At 32.7% G+C, this 25,111-nt stretch overlaps 1 protein-coding gene across 1 annotated transcript; it reads left to right on the top strand.

The window, feature by feature from the left end:
* Positions 1–2,864: 2,864 nt before the first annotated feature.
* Positions 2,865–21,134, top strand: LOC114400354 (nuclear cap-binding protein subunit 1-like). Its single transcript, XM_028362794.1, has 19 exons — positions 2,865–3,083; positions 3,177–3,236; positions 3,825–3,881; positions 4,921–4,992; positions 7,647–7,709; positions 8,576–8,752; positions 9,658–9,789; positions 11,184–11,250; positions 12,639–12,838; positions 13,448–13,518; positions 13,764–13,848; positions 14,896–14,964; positions 15,099–15,217; positions 17,110–17,248; positions 18,436–18,933; positions 19,205–19,504; positions 20,115–20,290; positions 20,410–20,521; positions 20,744–21,134. Exons 1-19 carry the CDS (start codon positions 3,000–3,002, stop codon positions 20,852–20,854), a joined length of 2,592 nt encoding a protein of 863 aa, XP_028218595.1. The 5' UTR covers positions 2,865–2,999; the 3' UTR covers positions 20,855–21,134.
* Positions 21,135–25,111: the final 3,977 nt, after the last annotated feature.

The raw sequence follows: 25,111 nt of genomic DNA, 5'->3' as shown, positions 1-25,111 counted from the left end.
ATCGCTTACAACAATTGTGTAATCGATTACCAGTCATGAAAATTTGAAGAGTTATAACTCCTCAAAATTAACTATGTAATCGATTACCACATATCTATAATTGATTACCATTGAGGAAATTTTGAAAATAACTCTGAAAAGTCACAACTCTTCACAAGTTTTTGAAAGGTCACCAAAGACCTATAAATATGTGACTTGTGTTCGAAATTCTTTAGAGTTTTTTAGAACAATAATTGTCCTATCCTCTCAAAAGAAAACCTTTGGCCAAACACTTGCAAAATCATTAAAGATTCTTATAAGATCTTCATCTTGTAACATTCTTCTCTATAAGAGAGAAACATTCTTCTTTACTTCAAAGAAAACAACTGTTATTCAAGAGACAGTGGGTCTCTTGATTTGTAAGGATCTCTGAACATAAGGGAAGAGTATCCCTGTGTGGTTCAGAAATTGTAAAAGGAATTTACAAGTTAGTGGAAATCTCAAGTGGGTTACTTGAAGACTACACGTAGGCACAGGGCGTGGCTGAAACAGTATAAAACTGAGTTTGCATTTCTCTCTTCCCTAAACTTCTTTAATTTATTGCATTTTAATTTTACTTTGCTTATTTTAAAGAAGTATTGATTGAATTGTTCTTTACTTTGTTTATATTAAGTCTGCATATTTCATTTCAAGAGATAATTAAAATTTGTTAGGGGAAATTTTTTTAAACTTAATTCACCCCTCTTAAGTTATTAAGACTACTTATTTAACAAATTTGATGTCCATGGAGAACATTGCATCTCAAATTGCATTGGAATCTTGAAAAGTCTAAATGGACAAAAACTTTTGAATGGTCATCAATTTAGCTTTGCTTTAAAGACCCTCAAAATAGAATCATACTTATGCCCATAAAAGATTCAATGGATGAAGTTGCAGAATGTGTTCTATACAATTATGACTCATACAAAAAACGTAATGGTTAAGTTAAGATTTCATTTTTTTTATTTGTTATTGACATGCTAAAATTTGAACTTCATATTTACATTTATGTTTACGAATTTGAATTATTAATATAAATGTATATTTGCATTTTGTAATATTATTAATTTTGTGTTTTCAAATTGTTTTACAGATGACTTCTAATCAAACCGTTGAACATTCAAGAAAAGTTTAAAAAGAAAATAGAAATGTGCAAAATTTTATAAAATATGCTATGATGCAGTGACAATTGCATGTGATCATCACATGAAGTATTTGATGAAGCAAGGTAATAGATATCTTTATTCTCAAGAATGAAATTTGGTTCAACAAACTTTTGATACTCTAGGTGAAAGTTACAACATGTTTAGGATGGAAGCTCATGTTGTATTAAAATTAGAAAAATTATTGGTCAATAAAGGATGGTTACATTCATCTAAGGAAATGACATCACTAGAGACACTTGCTATGCTTCTTTGAAGTTGTGCACTTAGTCAAGCAAATCAAAATATCCAAAACAAATTTGGAAATTAGGAGAGACGGTAAGTAAAAAGTTTACTGAAGTTTTAGATGATTTATGTTTCTTGGTTCAAGAAATTGCAAGGCCTCTTGATATGAGCTTTCTTGAGGTTCCATCCAAACTAACGGATAATCATAGATATGGGAAATATTTTAAAGGGTGCATTGGTGCTATAGAGAAGGCACATATTCCTGCTACCACTTGTGTTATATGGATAGAGTTTGAAATCAAATAACAAATGCATTGATGAAAATAGAAATTGTTGACTCTTGAGTTATTCAATATTTATGTATTAGTTGCAAATTATTTATTCAATATTTTTAATGTAATTTAATATTATTGAATTAGGTCTAAACATTTTTTATTTCTATTTCTTTCAATATATGATTGAACAAAATATATATAATAACTTAAGATATTTTAGTTATTTGTAGTCAATATATACTATTTCAAATCATCATTAAAATATAGAAAATGAGGAGTAATTATCTATGTAATTACAGTCTTTGTTGACCGTTGTTCCGATCAAATATTCTCTTTTCTCTATTTTATTCAATAGAATTTTATCAAAGAAGACTGACTTCTAACCAACCTGTAAAGGGTTGTAAAGTTGGACTAGATATGAAGAATGAATCAATACCTGTATATGGTACAAAATTTTGTTAATTAAAATAAATTTTGGTATGTCTAAAAACTCAAAAAATTAATTACTTTTACTTTAAAGTATTTTTATTTAATCTTTTATCATTAAAATAAATTTATGTAAGTTAAATTAGTTTTGCACTATTTTTTATTTATGAATTTAATTTTTATTAGAAACTATAACTAATTTTAAATAAAACTAACATTTTAAAAAAATTATTAAACAACTTTTAGCTTAAAAGTTTCTTTTAAACTAAAAAATAAATAAATTTGACAAACAACTTATACTTATTTTTTAAGCTCTAATTTTTTACTTTTACTCAAAAATATATTTTAAGTAAAAAATAAGTTAGACCAAACACATCCTTAATACTAAGGTTGATCTTATAAAGTTATTATTATTTTTTATTTATTTATTTGTTTTTCTTGATCTATGTAAAATAATATAAGATCACACTTCTTTTGGACGAAGGGAGTAATTAATATCGAGTTTAAATGATATAAAGTTACATAATTAAAATAATGAAATTAAATTTAAAAATAAAAAAACTAAAAATTTGTAAAATGAAAATAATAGGAAAACAAAAATGGAAAAATAAGCTTATATATTTTTTACATTTAAAACTTTAGAAAAATCATTTTCGTGGACCGAATTTGCATTTGTTACGACGTTACGAAGTAAAATTCGAAGTACCTTCTCAGTTCTCACTGCAGGGTGCGGGCAGCGGGCAGCCTCTAAGTACTAAGCAACCACTGTTAGGGTTGAAAGTTGAAAATCCTTTCTTGGGGCCTCAGAGACCCAAAACCCTGAAAAGAAAACCCCTTCTTATTACCGTTGCCCCTTCCTTCATTTTTGTTCCTCTCTGAAGTGTAGGAAACGATGAGCAGTTGGAGAAGCCTTCTTCTACGAATCGGCGACAAGAGCCCTGAATATGGAGTCTCCTCCGACTACAAAGATCACATTGTTCGCTTTCTATTCTTCTTCTTCTTCTCCCTTTCGCTCTGAATCGCACGCGCCTAATGTCTCTTCTCTTCTCTTCTGCTTTTGATTTCTCAGGATACGTGCTTTGGCGCCCTTCGCCGCGAGCTCGACCTCTCTCAATCCGAGATTCTGGAGGTAAACGGAGATTCTTCTCTTTCGCATTTTGCTCGTGTTTTGGATAGTTAAGTCAATTGAAATGTTTTCGATTCGCTTTTTTCTTCTTCTCGAGAGGATTGAGTCTTGTACTTGTAGCCACGGGAATGGTAAAAAAAATTGTAATCTACGTTCAGTTAACCTAAATTTATGTTTACGAAGCAAACGCGAGGCAATATTTGTTCTGAATTATCCGTGTGCTACTGCTAGGTGCTTAATGTAAAGAGCCGGGAAAAAATATGACGTGAATATTGGATTTTTTTTTTCTGTTTAGTTATGCTTTCTTTTGGCTTTTCGTTTTTCATGTTGTGGGAACACTTATTTGCTTCAGAAATCTGAAACATTGAAAGTTGATTAGAACTGTTTTATAATATTACAGCTGTAATATAGTGTATGCGGAGTGCGGACTTGTTGGTTGCTCTCTCACCGAGTTCTCTACATGCTTTTTCAAATGTTTAATATAGATTTTGTGTAGTGTCTAGTAATTGTATCTGTTGTCTTTTTCTGTACTATTATATGGCACTGTCATGCTTGGTATCGTGATGTATTTGCTTTATTGTATTCACGCAGTTCCTTCTCATGTGTGCTGAGCAATTGCCTCACAAGATTCCTCTGTATGGTACCCTGGTAGAGATTTCTTCTCTCTCTCTCTCTCTCTTGAACTGTAATGGCATCTGGTATTTGTTTTCATGTATGTTGCAATATTTATCTCTTATTCTGGATGTGTATGCATGCATGAAGGTTACACAGATATGTAGTGTTCTTCTTCTTCTTCTCATTAGTATTGTTATTTTTGGGTGTGTGGTGTGGTTGTGTTCCTTTTTCAGAGGTAGCTTTATATGGTGAAATGCAAGATATCAGTACTGGGTGAACTTAATTTATTGTTGTTGTGTTTATGACAGTGGAAGTGCTACTCAGTGTTATGGCCTGTATCTAGAATAGGACTGCTAGTTATTACTCACGACAATGTATCTGATTAACCTTATTTTTAAATTTTGGAATATTTTCTTCTTTCCATTTTATTGGAAATCTTTATATCTTTAACTTTCACACTTTTTGTTCCTTGTGCTGTTAAATTTTCAATTGCAAGCTTAATAAATTTTATGTTGCTAGTCAGCTCTGTGTCAAAAGTCCTGTCAATTAAGTATACTGACACAGACAATTTTGGTGTAACCTGTAGATGTCAATACAGTTAAAAGTTAAAACAGTTTATTAAAGATACAGTTTAGTTTATTAACCTATAGCACTGGAAATTACATTTTGCAAATGCATTTGGGAAGCAGTATTTTTTAGGGAACATTATTTGTTCTTAACATCATGATGGCAATAATGTTCATAGACGATGTATAGTAGACGTGCATTTCAAAATTGGAGTTTATGTAACTGTCAGAATTTGGATGAAAAGTTGTAAAATTTGATACTTCAACAATAAAAGAAGCAATATAATTAACCTAATCTGACAAGTCTGCTCCTTTCTGCTGTTGCATTATCCTATTATTTATTTATTTGCTGCATTTTACTTCAAATATCAGTTATGTGTGTCAGTATGCTGTAATTGTGTAGCTAATTACCACTCAATTGTGTATTGTGAAATTTCTCTTGCTTGCATAGTTTCCAAATGGAAGTTTCTGAACCTCTTATTTCCTATGTATGCATTTCATTTCAGATTGGCTTAATTAACTTGGAAAATGAGGACTTTGTGAAACAACTAGTGGTGAAAACTCAAAGTAAATTTCAGGTAAGCAATTAAGTCACTGAAGCTGCTAGGTTGGTTTCATGGTGTTGCATTTTCACTGTCTTGATTCCTTTAATTAACATTAGTTCATTATCTGGATGTGTAATTAATTAAGGGTAGTACAATGTCCATGTGACTAAGGCACTAAGCTGTCTATAATTAGTTGATTTTTGATTAGTAATTCTAAAATCTAATGGGGTAGATTAGAATGTGAAATTTAATGTATTAGTTTTCACAGCAATTGACTGCTGGCTATGTAGGATTATTAGGTATACGGATCTGAAACTAGGATTTTTTTTCCTATAGAAATCAAATTTTGAGTTTCATGTATGTGGATGCTTGGTTGTAAAAAATCAAACCATTATTTTAGATGGGAGCAGACTGTCTCCATTTAATTTAGTATTGTCAAAGCTGGCCATGGTGGAGTGTCATGGAAAGTTTGATGCTTCTTGCCATAAAAATATCCAGGTGTTGGTGTGGTGGGTTGATTATGGTGGCACCACTGGTATCTTGCTACCAGCCATGTCCAAAAGTGGAATCTCATCTGTCCTCATTCCTAACCAATGAATGAGCTTGTGATTTTTGGAATGTATTTGCCTTTTGACCATGTCTGATTCAAAAACAGTTTAATTCCTCCAAAAATACCCATTGCCTCTTTGATACTGAGGTTGTAATGATGCAATAAAGTAGGTTCCCAACTCCATCAAGCTTTACTTCTCTCAAAACAAGCTACTAGCCTCACCCAAATCCTTTTTTCTTGTTGTATACCTTACCTTCCAAATTATGAACAGAATGTGGTTCGTTAGTTACACTGAAATCCTTCCACATTTTCACTTATGGCTTTGCTGAAACACTCGTGAAAGGAGGCGGAGAATGGGAGGATATTATAAAGAAATCCTCACTTAAGACACATCTTTAACCACTTTTTAAATTTTTTTTCTCTGATATGAGGCTATGGGCTACTGAAAATCAGACTGTATCCCTAATTAAATGACTGACTATTGTAATAAAAACAAAAAATACGAAAATGAAGATTGAACTAGAAAAATAATAAATAAAAATGAGTTAGTGTTTGGTTGAATAGACTATTTTGTTTATTTTTCTTGCTGTAAATTATTAAGCCTTTTTATTTACTTTATAAAGTATCTTGATTCAATACTATTGTTTTATTTTGTTTATTTTTTATTTTAATTTTTTTTCTTAAATGTATCTTCTTTCATCTGGCTTTGGTTGCCATACCCCACTTGCCATAAATCTGGTGATTTTTTGGCCTGCTGCCATCGACTGCCATAATGGATTGATAAATGAAAGCACTTATTCACGAATAATATCATATATGAAGAATTTTGCTTATGGTGCTTATGGTTAGGGGTGGGAATAGGCCAGGCTTTGAAAGGCCTGAGCCTATCCTACGATGAATCTTTGAGGCCTGAACCTGGCCTGTAGCCTATCAAAGGTTTTTATGGCTTGGCCTGACCTTTTTAAAAGGCTGGTCTGGTCTGATAGCCTTTTTAAAAGCCTTCTTCACAATAAATATTTAATATTTTATGGAGTAGGAACGTAATAGGAAAGTTAAATCAAAATAATGAGGAATATAAAATGACACATGACTCACACCTAAATTGTAATTAAAGTCCTTGATTATAGGAATAGAAGTGATGAAGCAGTAATGTGTAATCAAAGTCTGATAGTTTCAAAAAAAAATTAATTGTATCCAAAAAATAATATTATATATTGGTACCCAAAAAATAATATATATATATATATATATATATATATATATATATATATATATATATATATATAGGTCGGCCTATCAGGCTTATAAGGCTTTTTAATAAGCCTAAGCCTGGTCTATTTAATTTAATAGGCTTTTAAAAAAGCCTGAGCCTAACCTTTTAATTAAATAGGCCAGTTTAGGCCAGGTTTTATGTAGGCCAGGTCGTAGGCCCCTGTAGGCCGGCCTGGCCTATTCCCACCCCTACCTTATGGTGATGGCTTATGTTAAAGTTTGATTAGACTTTGACAAAGATACCGAATAAAATATTGTATCATTGACCACTAGGTAGACACAAGCTTTACCAGAAGTGTCATGTTATCACTTGACACTCCATTGGTTTTCCCTTAATTGTAGTGGGATTGGCATTGCCATTTTGATCCTGTTGTGATCATATAAATCAGGTTGAAATATTTAAGCCTACGTTTGGATTACCATTTCAAACTTTCAAAATTACTTTTAACTCAGAAGTTACAAAGGTCATCCTTCCTCCAACGTACTTTAAATATACGTTCACTTGTGAAATGGGTACCCAAACGAGCTATTAATTGTCTGTGAAACTTATTTCTGATAAATTTTTATAAAGAAAAACATTGACAATAGTTTTTAATGGTTAAGGTTTGTTTGATTTGATGCAAACAATATGATTTGCCTATTTACTCGTTCTTACTAATGGTTTTTCAATAACACTCTCAATTTGCAATTTGAATTTGTTTTGTTCATTCAAAATAATTGCCACTGCATATTTCTTTAATTTGCTGCAAAATTTTGAATGTAAGGACTTATTTTAATCTGATTCTTTAGTGATTCTGCTGACTTTGTTTGATTTATTCCTATAATTTTATTTTTGTATGTCTCATTTTTTTATTTTTAAATTTAGGATGCCTTAGATTCTGGAAACTGCAACGGGGTTCGTATTCTAATGCGGCTTTTGACTGTTATGGTATGTATTGCCATTGTTTTTTTGCAGAAAAGTTGTGTAGCATTATTGACATTTAAACTGTTGATTGATATATCATTGGCAGTATGTGGTAGATCGGAAATCCTTCATGCTTTCACCATGGGTTCATTCTACATTTATAAATGATTGTCCTGTGTTTGAGTATGATTTTCCTTGTCATTTAGTGTTTTTTACGTGTACAACTTATAGAGCATGTTTGTTATTGATTATAATCCATAAAAGAAATGCTGTTTCCATAAAAAAAGCTGATTAGGATCCTGTTCGCTCTTGTTTTGTATTAACTATTATTGGTGAAAATGAGATTATAATATTGGATTATTTCTATTGCAAAGTGTAAGAGAATATTACTCTTACAGAAGGGAAAATGCCATTTTGAATAAGCAAAATTGTGGAGCTTATGATGGAAAGTTAACTTATTTTTCATTTAATTTTTGTTTTCCTATTTTATCCCTAATAATTGATTTTTTTGATTATTTTCAATACAAAACAAATTACTACAAATAACTTCATACTCTTATTTGTAATTTTACTATTAAAAAGAAATTATTATTATTTTGTACAATCGAAACAAAATAGATTATCTTATAATCACTTTACCGAACATATCCAAACATAAAACTTATTTCCTATAGTTCATTATAAAGATATAATTATAATTGATTATTGAAATAAGGTTTTTTTTCCTTGGCTAATCCAAGTACACTTATTTATATTCCTAACCCCATCTGGTTTCTAAATATGTTCACATTTTTATCTTCCTATTCGTGTCATTGTGTGTTCATGTGTTGTGGAGTATTTATGTAACTGAATGCAAGTTTTTTTATGTTGTTTTCTTGTAAATTCTTTAGATGAGCAGTAAGGTTCTTCAACCAAGCTCTTTGGTGGCTGTGTTTGAAACATTTTTATCATCAGCTGCCACAACAGTAGATGATGAGAAAGGGAATCCCTTATGGCAGTCATGTGCTGACTTTTACATAACTTGCATTTTATCATGCCTCCCATGGGGCGGAGCAGAACTTATTGAGGTAATTATTGGATGCTTATAATTTGGAAAAAATTTCAACTTTATTTAAGCTGTTGGATTTACTTTTCTGTCTGCAGTATGACCTTGTAATTTAAAATATTCCTTTGTTCATTTTCTAACTGTTTCTCTGTCTGATTATTAAATGTATCAATTTCTGTATTTACTGTCATTTTAATTTTTTATTGTTATATATTACTGTTATTTTTATCTAATGTCTTAAAGTAATATGAGCTATTATAAATTTGACTGTTTAATTGCTTATTCAAGAACAACATATTGCCTTTTTTTTAGTTTGTTTTTCATATCTGAATAAAGACAAAATTCACTTATTTTTCCTTTCTATGGTTGGAGTTATCTGTATTAAAAGATGTTTGTGATTAGAGTTATTGTATCTTCAATTTGTGGGTTGGTATCAGTTGGTAGCATTGGTTGATCCCTTCATTGGTATGGCAGTTGAGGTGTGAGCAGCTCATATTATGGCAACAATGAATGAAGAATGTGATTCACATGTCACAAACTTTCATTATGTTGATAAGTTATAAACATTGCAGCAAATGATACAACAACTAGCAGTTCTTGGCACTTTTTCTTTCTTTTTTTAATATATGCATGTTTGTTCAGGTTACAATATTGTTGAAAAGGTGTCTTTCATAGAATCCCAAATAAATGGAATGATTGTAAAGGAATCTTTTACTTGTTTAATCTGTTCTTTTAGGAAAGTATTTATGCTGATTAGCAGCATCATTTATTAGAATTTTTCTTCCTTTTTTGTGTGTACTTCTACTGTACTTTAAATAGCAACCAATAACATGTATGAATTCATACAATATATACGAAATTCAGTTACAAATATGGATTTCATTATTGCTGAATTCTTTTTCCATTTAATGGCATGTCTGTTCACAGCAAGTTCCTGAAGATATTGAGAGAGTGATGGTTGGTGTAGAAGCTTACTTGAGCATCAGAAAGCATACATTTGACATCGGATTATCCTTTTTCGAGAATGATGATGAAAACGGGAAAGGTCTTAGTGACAAGGTTGGCTCCTGTTTAGCTAATACTTAATTACAAGAGTAAATTACACATGCCTCTCTCGAGGTTTAAGGAAATTACACATGCCTCTTCTCTTTTTGTAAAACCTACACATGTCTCCCATGAGGTTTAAGGAAATTACACACGCTTCCCTTCTGTTTTTAAAAACCTACACAAATTCCCTAAATGTTGTCTAAGCATTTGACAGTAGCAAGTCATGTGCGTTGACAATTTTGATTAAAAAAGGCTAAAGTATGTTTTTCGTTCTCATAAATATGAAAATGTTCAAAGTCACTGCAAATTTTTGTCTATTTTTCTTCCTCGCAAAATTTAAATCAGTTACTTTTTGGCCTGGAGCTAGGTTCGGGTACATCCGTACCTACATGTATGCTGCTGTAGATAGTGTTAGGTTTTTCAACTTTTCTACATTTGTATACATATAACCGATGTAAAAAAGTTGATAAACCTGACATTTTCTTCTACAACATACACGTAGGTTTGAGTAACCTGAACCTAGTTCCAGATCAAAAAGTAACATTTAAATTTTGCGACGACAAAACATTTTGTAGTGATGGATTCCTAACATTTCTATATTTATGAGGACAAAAAACATATTTTAGCATTTTTAATCAAATTTATCAACGTATATGGCTTGTTATTATCAAATGTTCAGACTACATTTAGGGGATTTGTGTAGGTTTTAAAAACATAAGGGAAATATGTGTAATTTTCTTAAACCTCAGGGGAGGCATGTGTAGGTTTTACAAAAGAAGGAGAGACATGTGTAGGTTTTACAAAAAGAGGGGAGACATGTGTAATTTACTCTAGTTACAATTTACACTTTCTTTGTCTGTCCTTTGAGCTATGTATCAATGTTTCTCCTGAATATTTGTTTTCTTTGCTTTGTTTATTTATCTGATTTGGGTCTTATTGCGGTGCATTTAATGAAGCCTGAATAGTACTTTAGGAGTATACCATACTAATATATAATTGTCTTGGGTTATAAACTTATAATTGTCAGACACTTGTGTCAAATGCATAACACTTCAAATCCTAATGTGTCATTTCAAATTTTGTTGCATGTTGAAGAGAACCCTCTCCCATTGGGATAAATATTTTTTTTTTTTGTTGATCTTGTATTACGTTTTATTGCTTCTCAGAACACCAGTGTTTAACTAGGGTTTCAATTATTTAAATTCCAAAATTAATGAAGGATTATTTCTCTAGACAGTTGAGAGTAGATCCAAGGAATCACACTGGCAACATAGAGCCCATTTTCTTGTAATTTAAGAATTTTTTTTATCCTATTGTGTTTGTCTCAATTACTATTCCCTTTCAATAATAGTTTAGAGGGTGCCTGAAAATGTTTATTTTTGTAACATTTCATTTCCATTTTCCAGGATTTTTTGGAAGATTTATGGGATAGAATACAGGTTTTATCAAGCCACGGATGGAAGGTTGACAGTGGTAATTTTCTCTTTTCTATGTGGAGTGCATAGTAGGTTATGCTACTGTACCTTTATAAAAAATTATAATCATTTACACTGTTTTTCACTTGTCTTTTCAGGGCATTTTGTACTACTATTACATGTTCATATTTTGTGTTTTTCCCCTATATGAATTGATGTTAAGCTTACAGAGAATGTCTTAAAGTAAAACTTAACTTTTGCTAATCTATTCATTTTGTACTCTTCTTTTGCCAAGATAGATCTGGAATATTTAAATATTAGCAGTATTGAGGCTGCAGTTTTATTTATTTGTAAAACTTATCCCTATACCCATGAAAAATTGTAATCACCATTGCCATCCCTCTTCGCACCCATTATTATTCTCTGCCAGGCATCTGCAAATTCTATCAGTATGTGTAGTGTTTTTAATTAAGCATACAAGCAATAGCTATGGCTTCCCTCTTACTTTGAGTGATGAATTTCTTTTTCCCTTTGGTGACATTCTGCCTGCTGTAAATGTCTTGGTTTCGGTGTATCTGTGTATGTAATGCATGGAACATGATGTTTTTCTTGCCCTTCATACATATTTGGAGCAGATAGTTTATGTGTACATAACTTCAACTAAAATCATTGAACTTATTTTATCATGTGAGTTGGTTATGTGGGAATCTTCAGCTAGAGATATTTGCATCTATCTGAGGCAGGCTTGTTTTTCTGCACTCTTAATTTTTTTGGGGGAATGGATGGGTTCCTTGTAAGACATCAAACTCCAAAGAGACAAGATAGTCCTTCCTAACTGATGTGTTGTTGTCTTTGTTTTTTGGAGCTGTGTTGTATTTCCTTGCAAACCCTTCTGTTTTATTCCATTTACTTGGAAGTTGCCCACATAGTACTTTCTGTCTGACCCAAGGACCAAAGCTAACCTTTCCTATATTAAAGTTGTGTTGCTATTTACCTCGTTTTTGAGCATCTTGGAGGGTGGGATTAATGAAACCCACATAATGAAGGGACATTGTAGATCCTCCTCACATAGATAATACATTGTATGTGCCAAGCAAAACTAGATAGCAAGAGGGTGTTTGCTTGCTGTTCTCAAAATATCTTACTGGCGTTTTACTTTTTCTTTAATACTTTTAGTTTTAAGGCTATTAAATTACTATAAAGCTTTCCTTTCAAATTCTAATCTTACACTAGGGTAATGCGAGGAGAGTATGACAAAAACATATTCCTCATAAATATTAACTAAGCTTATGATATCCTTGTTATGAATAATTTGTTCATTTCCTTTATCTTTTCCTTTCCTTCTTTTGTTATATTTTTTCATGTTATACACATTACTTTTGTTTACCTTTATTTATTTTCTTCTGTTTTATTCCCTGCTTGATTATTTTCTGTTTCAATTGTTAGTTCCAAGACCTCATCTTTCATTTGAAGCTCAGCTGGTTGCTGGGAAGTCTCATGAATTTGGGCCAATATGCTGCCCCCGCTTACCAAGCCCGCCTTCAGTCCCTTCTGGCGTGTCTATTGGTAAACAGAAGCATGAAGCAGAATTAAAATACCCTCAAAGGATACACCGGCTAAACATATTTCCTCCTGGTAAAATTGAGGTGATTTGCGTTCTATATGCTACTGGTCTAGCATCTCTACACTGATTTCCTTTCTTTTAATCTATTTTTTAATTTTTTTTATAGAAACTTCTTTTATTTATATTTGGAACTTCAAGAAATCTGTTATAAATTCATTACAAATTAATCTACGACTATGAGATTATTAATTTGAATGAAATAATGTTTTGTTTTGTAATTTGATGGCTAATTCAAGTATATATATGTTAAAGGTGATAGTTTTTTAATTCTTAAATTTGTTTACCAGTCTACATTTAAACCTGTGATATGCTAAGATGCATCCTCTTCAATTTTGTGCCTGCTAATATCCTTTGTATTTTGTGGTTTCTTTTGAAGGATAATATCTTATTGTCTGCTTCTGTACTTCTCTTTCTTTTCTCTAATTAAATTCCTTCTTTTAACAGCCTTCAAAATGGTTTTATTTTTTGTTTTAGTAAGGATCAAACTGCTTTTGCATGATGTGCCTGCTGCTTATTTTCGTAGCATGTAAAACTGTTCATTTTCATGTGTTGTAGCTACCTTAGGTTTTTGGTAATATCATTTTTTCCAATCATATATGTGGGTTCAATGAAATGAATTTTTTGGATGCAGGATCTACAGCCTATAGACAGATTTGTTATGGAAGAGTATCTCCTAGATGTGCTTCTGTTCTTAAATGGCTGGTTTGTATACACCACTCCTTTTCTTTTTACTAGAAGAGTACCCTGTGATGGAGTTTGAATAATAAAAAAAATATTAAAACAGTAAACACATTATGTGCATTTATTTTATTTAGAATTTACTTAGAATTTCTCTAGTCTTTTATATTTCATATCCGCTTCATCTCTGCTTTTCTTCTTAACTTTTTCCTATAAAAATGTTTTTGATGTAATTATAACTCGTCATTTTTGGGTTAATGCAAAGCTAGTCGAAAGGAATGCGCTTCTTTCATGGTTGGTCTGCCAGTTTCCTTCAGATATGAGTACCTCATGGCTGAAACAATATTCTCTCAGGTATTACATGTAAAATTGCAATCCTTGCCCCTTACGTATTCTGTAACTAAACAGCTTTAGCAATTAGCATTATTGTGGAAGCTTTCTTTTGGCCTTCAAATGGACTCAAGCAACTTGCTTTTAGAAGCATAAGAACAAGACACTATAGCAGGATAATGAATAGTTGGTTGGCTGCTGTACAGATGATTATAGATCCCAGACCAAGACGATATACTTCACACATAAAATGCTCAAAACTAATGAGTTATTTAAAATTAAATACATATTCATAGTCTAAACATACAATTGCCATACAAAAAAAAAAGAGGAAGATGATTGAATCAATGAGAAAAAAAAACCCAGAACAGATAGGGTGTGGGTGTCAAGAACACAAAACAAACAAGAATTGAATAGAGACCTGTGTGAACAGAGACTCATGGGTAAACAGAAGCCTGCAAGCCATGAGTGTGTTGGAAAAGGCCAGACAAATAGTGGGTGTGGCTGGTGAACAGTCATGGTGCTGTGAGCACTGGGTCATTGTTTGGGTTGAAACAGAGGTCAACTTATAAGAGTTTTATGCATATTTGATCAGGGAAGGGTTTTGAACCCTATTATGTTTCTGATGCCAAAAATAAAGTGGAAATAAAAAAATTGTAAAAAGATGGCTGGGAAGCTCTCAAGGGAGGCAAAGATGGATTTTTACCTGTTTCAATATAGCAGCTGTGATGGTCATGATTTGCCATTATATCAGCTGTGTCAGGAACCCTGTAGTGTTTCTCAGATGCACTCCACTCTGCTTTGGCTTCATAGCATGCAATTAACTATTTGACTATTCTGTTTTAGTGTATATTGATAAAGTACAATGTAAGCATTTCTTCTATATTATTGTTTGAAGGGAATAATTTCAGCAATTGAAAACTGGAAGATGGCATAGTGAATCCATCAACTATTTTTATTTTTATTTTTTGATGTTGCTGACATTTGTGGGTTTGTACTTTTGATATGAGTGGGTGCGGGTGACTTAGAATATTGGCAGATTTGGTAATGCTATATCTATATCTTTTGCAGCTGCTGATGCTGCCACAACCACCTTTCAAACCAGTATATTACACACTGGTTATTATTGACCTTTGTAAGGTATTGTCAAGTGCACATGACATTGCTGACTTTTTTTGTCACGGGGGAATTATTGTTGCTTCAATACACATTTTATATAGATTTCAAATTTCTTTTCATGTTTAATGCTTTCTAATCATGTGGCTACCCAATAGGCTCTTCCTGGAGCTTTTCCTGCAGTTGTAGCTGGAGCAGTTCGTACTCTCTTTGAGAGGATTGCTGATTTGGATATGGAGTGTCGGACACGTCTGATCCTTTGGTTCTCACACCATTTGTATGTTCGGAATCTTAGTAATTGCATTACACCGTGCATCATTCAAGATAATATATTCTGTGCATGTTCTGCTTGAAGTATATCTTGTCCTCCCCAACTTGACCTTGTTATTTCATTTCTCTAATACAATTTGTTCATAAAAAAAGAAAAAAAAATCTTGCATAAGCTTTTGTTGAGTCTATATGCTAAAGTTGCAAGTTAACATTGAAAGATACTATTCATGATTCTGACATTAAAATTCTCTGCCACAGTGATGTTCAATGGTGAGAGGACATCATTGAAGTGAAACTGCTATTTTTGAATCATATTTCTTAACATTTTATCGCAAGCTTTATATTTCCATAAACTGTAAATGATTTAAAGAATGCCTGTTACCATCTGTTTGGACATGATTAAGTTTTTAACATAATAGTCATGCTTGTATTGGTTTAGGACAATTGTGCAACAATTACTTTATTAACTACTAGATTATCAATTAACCATTAGCCGTTTTACCCAAGCTCAAGCAAGCCTATCACAACCTTTCTTAAATGTTAGCCATTGATGTTACGACCATTCAACTAAATGGATAAAATTTATTTACCAATTACCATTACTGGATTGATAATAGGGTACCAAAAATGATTGTTAGCACAAAATATTGTTTTCTCTTTTGTAATTGTATTTTCATTTTTAACAGATAATATCTGATATTGCCTCTGTGCCCGGTCTTATTTCTCTCTAGTGAGTATATTTTCTAATAAAAATAAGGAAATATAAGAAAGGAAGTTCTGATAGAAGTATATCTAATTTAGGAATAATCAGCAACTCAGTGGTTTAAGTCAATATGTTGTAATGTTGTTACTTGTTAACCACACTTTAAAAATCATTAATTGGTTCAGTGATTAATCCTCCCTCCCCTATCAAAGTTAAAGTTCAACTCGATCAACAGAATAGAAGGAAACTCAAGCTGCAATTCTGATATTTGTAGCCTCTGGTCCATGCTACAATATTGCCTGAATGTCCTTTTCATGGGCTGCTTTAATTGATGTTGATCCATTGTTAAATGCCAGTGTTTCTGATCTAATAGAAAGTTATAGTGACTTCAAATCAGATTGCAGCGTCTTTTATGACTGCAATGTGGGGAGTTATTATGGTAAAAAAGGAAATGGAGATCTTGTGGCTCTAAGAAAAGTGAATGATTACAACCTGTAAGGATTAAGGAAATTGAGAAATTGTGCTGGTGATATTGATGAGGCATTTGATGTTTATATTGAAGTTGGTATTAGCGTTAAATGGTGGGTTTAACTGATTCCAAGATCATGGCGAACATGTTGCTGGAATCAGTGGTTGTGTCATGTTTGGAATAATCCTATACATTGTCTGGATAATTGTGGCTTTGTAATATTAAAGAAAGTGGCACTAACTGCTGAGGCACAAAAGTTTATGATAATGATGCATAAAACTGGTTTAATGGATGTACAAGTGTATTAAACACATTAGTTGCTAATTTATAGCTCTTACATTTTGGTGCATTGTGATGATGAACTAATAATTTTTCCAATTGCCTACTTTTTCCAGATGTCAAGTAATAGTTTAACATATATATGCTTTGTCTATGTCCTATTGTGTTTGGCTCCTTCCCCCCCTCGTTTTACACATATGCTCTATTTAACTCACCATGCTCTCAACATGGTTGATGATCTAGCTTGTTATACCTTCTTCCTGCTATATTTACAACATTGTGTCATGCCCTCTTGTTTTGTTTGAGAATTAGGTTTAACAATTCCAGTGTTACTGATTATGGCTAAAATAAAATATCTTTTATGTCACATCTTTTTTTACATTCAAAATTGACATGTTGCCGAAGTTGTGTGTTCATATTCAATTTGGTTGATGGTTTTTGCTGGCAGATCAAACTTCCAGTTCATCTGGCCTTGGGAAGAGTGGGCTTATGTCCTAGACCTCCCAAGGTGGGCCCCTCAACGCGTCTTTGTTCAGGAGGTTTTGGAGAGGGAAGTTCGCTTGTCATACTGGGACAAAGTTAAGCAGGTAATTATCCATGCCAGAACCATAAGAAATGTTATTTTTGTTGCAAATTGCCCCAAAAGGACACCACTAGACTGCATTGCCACTCATGATCTTTTTTATGGTTATGGATCTCATAGTAAAATCATAAAAGGATAAAGAGAAGTTTCTTTATCTGTTTTTGTTGATGTAGAGGAATGGATTCTTTCAATGTTAAAATTGTGAAATCACATGATTTTGTGATTTTCCAGTTGCCTTGCAAGGCAACTCACCACCAGAATCTTGTATCAGTGGAATTGTGGTGGAATCTTGAGTTGGAGCATAAAATTGTGAGCTTGGAATGGCTTACGCAATTTCACCAGAAGTGGGTATCGGGTTGGATTCTCATTTTAGTAAGAAAACGTATTTTTTTCTCAACCTGTTCAGGTATGAAACCCACCCTAACACAGGTGTTGGTCTCAGCCTTCTCTCACCCTCTCTGTTTCTACAAGCCCCCAACCAAAGCCATAATCAGAGCAGAGAAGGGAGAACCCACTGTGCTGTTCTCTTACCCTCATGCTTTGGTCTGCCAGGCGCTGTGGAGCTTACAACAGAGGGGAGACAAACAGACGGTGGAGCTTACTGCAGAGGAGAGAAGCTTCTCTTCTATCACATCTAGTGTCCCTCCCCCAATCTCTCATCTCTGTTTTTAGCTTTGTATTATTTTATCTGGAAGAAACAAACAACTTTAATTAACTAAAACACTTGTCATTACTATTTTTTTTGTCAACCTTTAGTTTAAAATTTTAGATTCTATAATCAAACAGTTGGACTATTTTCTTGTGTTTTGGTTGTGCTATGTTATGAAAAACTTCTGTTATATGATTAATTGTAACTTATGACTTTTATGGGATGTCACATTTATGGATTTTCAGCTTAAATTTAGTTTAATTATGTAATGTAATTTAGAGCTTATTTTCATTATCTATGTTATTTCCTATGCAGTTGTATATGTTAATCATGATTATGCATTTTTAATAGGATCTTATGGTCCGTGTTATGATTCTGTGATTTATGATATTTTATCCCCCTCCCAATCCTATGTAAAATCTTGATTTTGACTACATTGGATGTTTTTCTATCAGCAACTGAATTAATTGAATAGGCTTTAGTTTTGTTTTGTATACTTGGCATATTAATGTTTTTATGGTATATTTCATGATATTTTGTAGAGTATTGAAAATGCACCTGGTTTAGAAGAATTGCTTCCTCCAAAGGGTGGGCCGAACTTTAGTTTTGGTGCAGAAGATGGTAAAGAAAGCAATGAGCATGTACTGTCTGGACAGCTCAACAACATGGTTAAAGGAAAGGCACCTGTCCGTGAAATAATCTCATGGATTGATGAAAGTGTGTTTCCAAATAATGGTCTAGAAGTTACTCTTAGAGTGGTTGTACAAACTCTTCTCAATATTGGATCCAAGAGTTTCACTCATTTGATGACTGTCTTAGAGAGATATGGGCAAGTCTTTGCAAAAGTATGTCCCGACCAGGATAAGCAAGTCATGCTGATAGCTGAAGTGAGTGCTTTCTGGAAGAGTAACACCCAAATGACAGCAATAGCTATTGACAGGATGATGGGTTATCGACTTGTTTCAAATCTGGCTATTGTGAGATGGGTCTTCTCAGCAGAAAATATTGAGCAATTTCATACATCAGATCGTCCATGGGAGGTACTTAATCTTGGTCTTTTGGATAGATTGTTTGCAAATTCCCTCCTCTGTTAAGTCTACTGGGGTTTGAAACCATCTGCCTTTTTCTTTCAATTGTATTTTGACGTGACCAGCTTTGAATTTTTAAATTTATAAGTGCTGAAGACTTTACATTTTTTGATTTTTGTTTGATTGTCTTGGTTTACGAATGATAGCATGTATTTAATTGAGTTGACCTTCATTATAGTTTGTTCTTTCATATAGTAATTTTACCCTGTTTTCCATTGAACAGATTCTTAGAAATGCAGTAAGCAAGACACACAATCGTATTTCTGATCTAAGGAAAGAAATATTATCTCTTAAAAAGAATTTTTCATCTGCTGAAGAAACTGCAAAGGAGGCAAAAGCAGAGTTAGATGCTGCAGAGTCAAAACTTACACTAGTGGATGGCGAACCAGTTCTTGGTGACAATCCTACTAGATTGAATAGATTGAAATTACATGCTGAAAAGACAAAGAAGGAGGTGGTGTCTCTTCAAAAATCTTCAGAAGCCAAGGAAGCTCTTCTTGCCCAAGCAATGGAGGAAAATGAGGTAACTGATGTAAAATTGGTATTGGTTAATTGTCTGCAGACAGTTTTGCATATCAAACATATGTTTAAAGTGCTGGTACAATGTCTTTGAACACTAACAGTTTTCTGTTATGATTGGAGAAAACTTTTCAATCTGTGTTGGAAAAAAGTGGATGTGCCAAAAGTGTTTCTTAAATTAGAAATATTCATTCTCAACAATCTGCTTTCAGGATACTCCAAGTCAAGCACGTTTATTTGTGAAATTCTTAAGTGATAGACTACTAAAATGTAGATGCATCTTGCTGCTATAGGTAGTATTAATTAATTCCTTTAAGTCATCCTTAACTGTGCAGTTCCATACCTGCAAAACCTTTGGATTCCTTTCATTTTAATGTGATTCAATCGGAGTGTTACATAAGACACTTAAAATAACACCCTAGGAGTCACTTTTTTGTATTTTGTAGTTGCTACTTGTCCCCTGGCTTTTGTTAACACAAGTTGAATTTGCTTTAAATTGGAGTTATAAAAAGCCATTTCCTGGGCCATTTTTGGCCTGCTCAACTGCTATTTAATTTGAATTAGATGCCCTTGAAGTTATGTTCCTCATAATATTATCATTGCATTACATACAGGCATTGTTTCTCTTGTTGTACAAAAGCTTCTCAAACGTGTTCATAGAGCGCCTTCCTGAAGGAGCTAGAACACTGCATGAGTTGAAGTCTGCACAAGTTGATGTGGTGATGGCGGTGGACCCTGAAGAGCCATCATCAATGGAATTAGACAATGAGAGTCAGAGACCTCAAAACAGGTTCCCGTGTCATTCCTTCTGACCTAGATAAATAATAAAGAATAATTTTTTTTCTTGCTTTGTGGAAATATGCTTATAAATACTATATAGTAATATTGGTTTCCTAATCTCTTGTACAGTCAGACAAATGGCGAGAAGAAAGGTGGTGCTTATAATGTAGGTGAAAAGGAGCAGTGGTGTATCATCACTTTGGGTTATGTGAAGGCCTTTTCTAGGCAGTATGCCGCTGAGGTATTGTTCGATTCACTGCTTGCATTTGAATATTATCTTAGTTATTTAAAAGGGAATGCAATGAAAACAACATTTTGCATATCAAAACTTGCACATGTTCCTCCAGAGTTAGATTGCTCTAAGTTTGCAAAAAACCAGATCTTGTGTGAAGGTTTTGCACAGTTCTGTTGTCGTCTTCTTAATTATTGTTTAATACCATTTTGATAATTTTGTTGCTGGCAGATATGGCCCCATGTTGAAAAGTTGGATGCAGAGGTATTGACAGAAGATGCACCTCTTCTTTTTCGGTCATCTGTTTATTCTGGTCTTCGAAGACCAATTCATGACGCTTGATCAATTTGATAATTTCACTTCTAAGCTATGTTTTATTTTTAGAATAACTTAAATCCATTCTTTAGTCTGTTAGTTAAGCATTTTCTTAGTCTACCAAAAAGCGTAAAGCTGTATGCAATTGTAATGTAAATGAAAAGGTTGGTATGAGGAGTCTATAAAATTTGATTTTAAATGGTAATCAAATAAGTAACTAAAAATGACAGTAGCTGCGTATGTAATTCTCGTTTAACGTTGAAGATGGTCTCTGAAAAGCAGGCTGAATATTAAGATTGAATTGTTATTTTGGTCTTCTTATTTTTTAAATTCAGTTTGATTCTCTTATCATTAAAAGATTCAATTAGGTTCTCTAATTTTTAAAAATGGTTCAATTTGATTATCTTATTATTAAAATGTTCAATTACGTTCTTTGTTTTTTAAAATTGATCTTATTTTTCTTATATTTTTTAAAATGAGATCCAATTTGGTTTTTAATGGATCAAATTTAACTCATTTTAAAAAATAAGGGATATAATTGAATTTTAAAAAAATAAAAGATGTTAATTAAACATCTTTTAAAAATAAAAGGACTTAATTGAATAATTTTAAAAAATTATAAGATTTAATTGAACCTATTTGATAATAAAAGGATTAAATTAAACTTAAAAATAAATTAAAGAATTAAAATAATAATTAAACCTATTTTAAATTACAACAAACGTCTACAATTCCCCTTGGCATGCAATGCCGGCAACTTTGTGTGTTTGTCCCCATATCAAAGCAGGCTGGATAAGGTGAAAACTTTAAAAGCTATTAAGTATGATTTTGGTGACATTAAGGTCAGGTTTGAATAACTTTATATAAATATTTATAGGAGAAAAGATTAAAAAAAAAAATTGAACTTCTATTAGTTTAAATCAACTTATATAGATCCTTTTCTATTTAATTTCTTCAAAACTAAAGTGTATAGTTTAATTTTAGTTTCTTGCATATTTTACTTTTTTACTTTTTATGAGCTCTTACATGAAAATTTATTCAAACAAGGTCTAGATCTTATGTTGTTGAGGGCATGCATTAATATCTGGAATGCATTGACAAAATTAACTTGACATATTGTATTTGAATCCATGTTAAGAGCTTACATTTGACAATGGATCAGTGTTATGCGGATGGTGGAAGGTCAAAATTCCACCATATAAACACATCATTGCACGTTATGGTGTCACCATGGCGAGCCTTCTTTCACATATTGCCTATGACGGTTGGTAAAAATCCACCACACCATTCCGTCATGGCGAGACCATAGATGCTATTTAACAACACTGTAAGGGGTGAGCAAGGAATGGGTTAGATTAAGTTATTATTCCTTCACAACTCCAAATTTTGAATGTGCAATTTATTTAGGGGACTGTTATTTTCACTACCAACTTTGCTATTGAATGAGCAAGAAATTCCTCTACTTGGTCCCAGACCAACACCCATATCCACCATCACAGTCTAACCCTTCGTCGCATCTTCCTCCGCCACCGCAACGACCACCTTGCCTGTCGAGGAGTGGTTCCCCTTGCCCCTTGTTTGTCGTCTTTGAATTTTGTTGCATATTTTGTTGAGGGGTTTATGGGTTTCAGGGTGAGGTGTTTTGAATCTGTTTGTTGGGTTTGTGATTGTCAATGGATTAGGGATGGTGGGTTGGGGATGTTGAGCCATGATTATGTTGTTGTACACTGTGTACGCAACAAATCTGCCCTTTACACTATGTACATTGTTCAAAGGATTCGTTGTTTTATTTTTATTTTTTTTGTTCACCTCTATAATTAAATTAAATGGAAATACCATGATTCAGTTGAACACTACAACAAAATTGTTTGCATTTTTTTTTTTCCACTTCCCAGTATGTAACAAAAACACAATTTTATTGTAAAAGTCTACAACGAAACTGTTTCCGTAATGGGAGGGTAATTTTGGAATTATCTAAAAATTCACTCATGTGTGGGTAGTGACAATAGCATTTTTGGTGGTAACAATAATAGTACCTTTTTCTAAATCAAATCCAAAATATATGTGACAAGAAAGAAATGTTTATTATTGAAATCACATGCTTCTAAGGTTCAATTGACAGCAAACAAGTTTTGGAAGTAAAAAACATTGAGAGGTTCCAGCCAGAATTTTCTAATTACTGCACCTTGACTTAGACAAGTGGAGTTATAAATGGTTCAGTTTTTAAATGTGTTGGTCTCAAAATTTTAAATTCATAGCACACCTTAGGTTCTGACAGTGTTGCTGCATTCCTTGAGAACTAGTGGGCAAACAAAATGACATAGCACACCTTAGGTTTCTATAGTTAGAGAAGCTTTACTCACAGGGCACCGAATTTTGGCATTTTTTGGAATTTATAATATTAGAGCTTAGGGGTTGCTATTCGTCAATTCACATGAATTGGAACCTTATATTGCAACATTTATTTATTCACATTTGTTGCAATCCCTATTTATTCACATTTGCACCAACTATTTATTTATATCTGCATTGGTCATTGGTCAACACCAGGTAGGGAAATGATGCAATAGTTTGGATAGTTGGATCATTTATCTTTCATTTGTAGTTTTACGAAAGTTGCTTCTGTATTGCATGTACTTCAGAAGGTACAATTGCTTTGGATTAAGAATTTTGACATTGTAATTATTCTATTACCAATCAAAGATCGTTACAAAAATTATATTTTGTTCTGAAACTATCTTGGACTATTCAAATTCAATAGAAAGGGACCATAGGAGCGGTGAGATCATCAGCAGAAAACCTCCGAGTTTACACCCATACTCTTTGTTGTCTTTTAACTTTGAAATGGCGTTTTTCACTTCTCTGTACCTTTGCCTTGTGGACCATGCTGCAGTCCATTCGGTCATGTGACATTCACATGGTCTCGGTGATTTTTCAATTACTATGTTATCTTTGCTTCAAGGATTCACATTTCCTACTCTACTATAGGTGAAGCTAACAAGTGCAACATTGCAACACACTTTATTGTTGTTGGTCTAGAAGAATTATTGTGTATGTGCATACATGTGCAAATCTGCTATAGGAGTATTTCCAAATAACAATGAGACTAATTCTTGTTGAGACATGCAAATCACTTAGAGTGTGTTTATTAGAGAGTGATGGAAGTGTAAGGGGATGAAAAGGAATAAAAAGAAATGAAAGAAAACATTAAGTTAGTTGTTTGATTGAGATGAAATAGAGCTTAAAAAATAAATAAATAATTGAATTAAACTAATAGATAAATAAAAAAAACTAATAGAAAAATAATCAAATGTCCTCTCAGCAGTATGCAATGTACACTCACGATTTTCTCTCACCAACCCATACTTTCACTCCCTTACCCACATCTTTTTCAAATATTTTAGCTTCATATGACCCCCTCCAAACATCCCAATTCACAACTTTCATCTCAAATCACTTGCAGTGTAAATTCATTCCCTTAAACCAAACTCCAAAAAACAATTTTATCAATTTTATTCAACTAGGAATTGAACCTTAGACTTTGCTTAGATAAAATTTTCATTAAACACATGATAACAAAATAATAAATTAAAATGAACTAACGAAAGAAACTTTTTACAAGTTAAAATCAACTCATGCACTTTAAATTTAATAAAATTGTTGGAAAAGTTAAATGACAACTTTTATAAAAATTGAAGTACATAAACTGATTTTAGCTTACGTAGAATCTTAATAATTTTTACCTTTTGTATTTTTTTCTATATAAACATTTATTGAGAAGTTCATCCAAACAACATTGTAGTGAACATACTCAAGGGATTTAACCATCTACAGATTGTGTCAAACTTTATGGGTGCCATGGAAGAGTTTGATATGTATGGAGGGAGAATTTTAAATTTTTGCCTGTTATATTTTACATTAGACATGCATATATGTGCCTCTATTTGAAAACCGGAAGATAGGATGAATATCCTCATCATGTACCATGGTCTAGTACTCACATGGTAGGGTGTACTACCACAAGGCCAAAAAAAACTGGGGCCCCTTCTATTAAAAAGAATCCAAAGCCCTCACCATGTGAACTGTTAAATGAATCTCATCGTGGCAGCAGTACAAGCAAGTGCATTGTCCCCAGCACAGTTTCAATCTCCTCATTGCCCTTAGAAAAATGGAATCTCTTTTGCACTGATGACAACCGACAAATCAAGAGAAACAGAAGGTTTTAATAAATATGGATGCAAAAGAGATAATTAATTTTATATACTACACCCCTCTTGCTTACCC

The sequence above is a fragment of the Glycine soja genome, chromosome 19 (genome assembly GCF_004193775.1).
Source record: "Glycine soja cultivar W05 chromosome 19, ASM419377v2, whole genome shotgun sequence".
Lineage (NCBI taxonomy): Eukaryota > Viridiplantae > Streptophyta > Magnoliopsida > Fabales > Fabaceae > Glycine > Glycine soja.
Note: the sequence above shows the minus strand (reverse complement) of the source record. Positions and strands in the feature narration are given on the sequence as shown.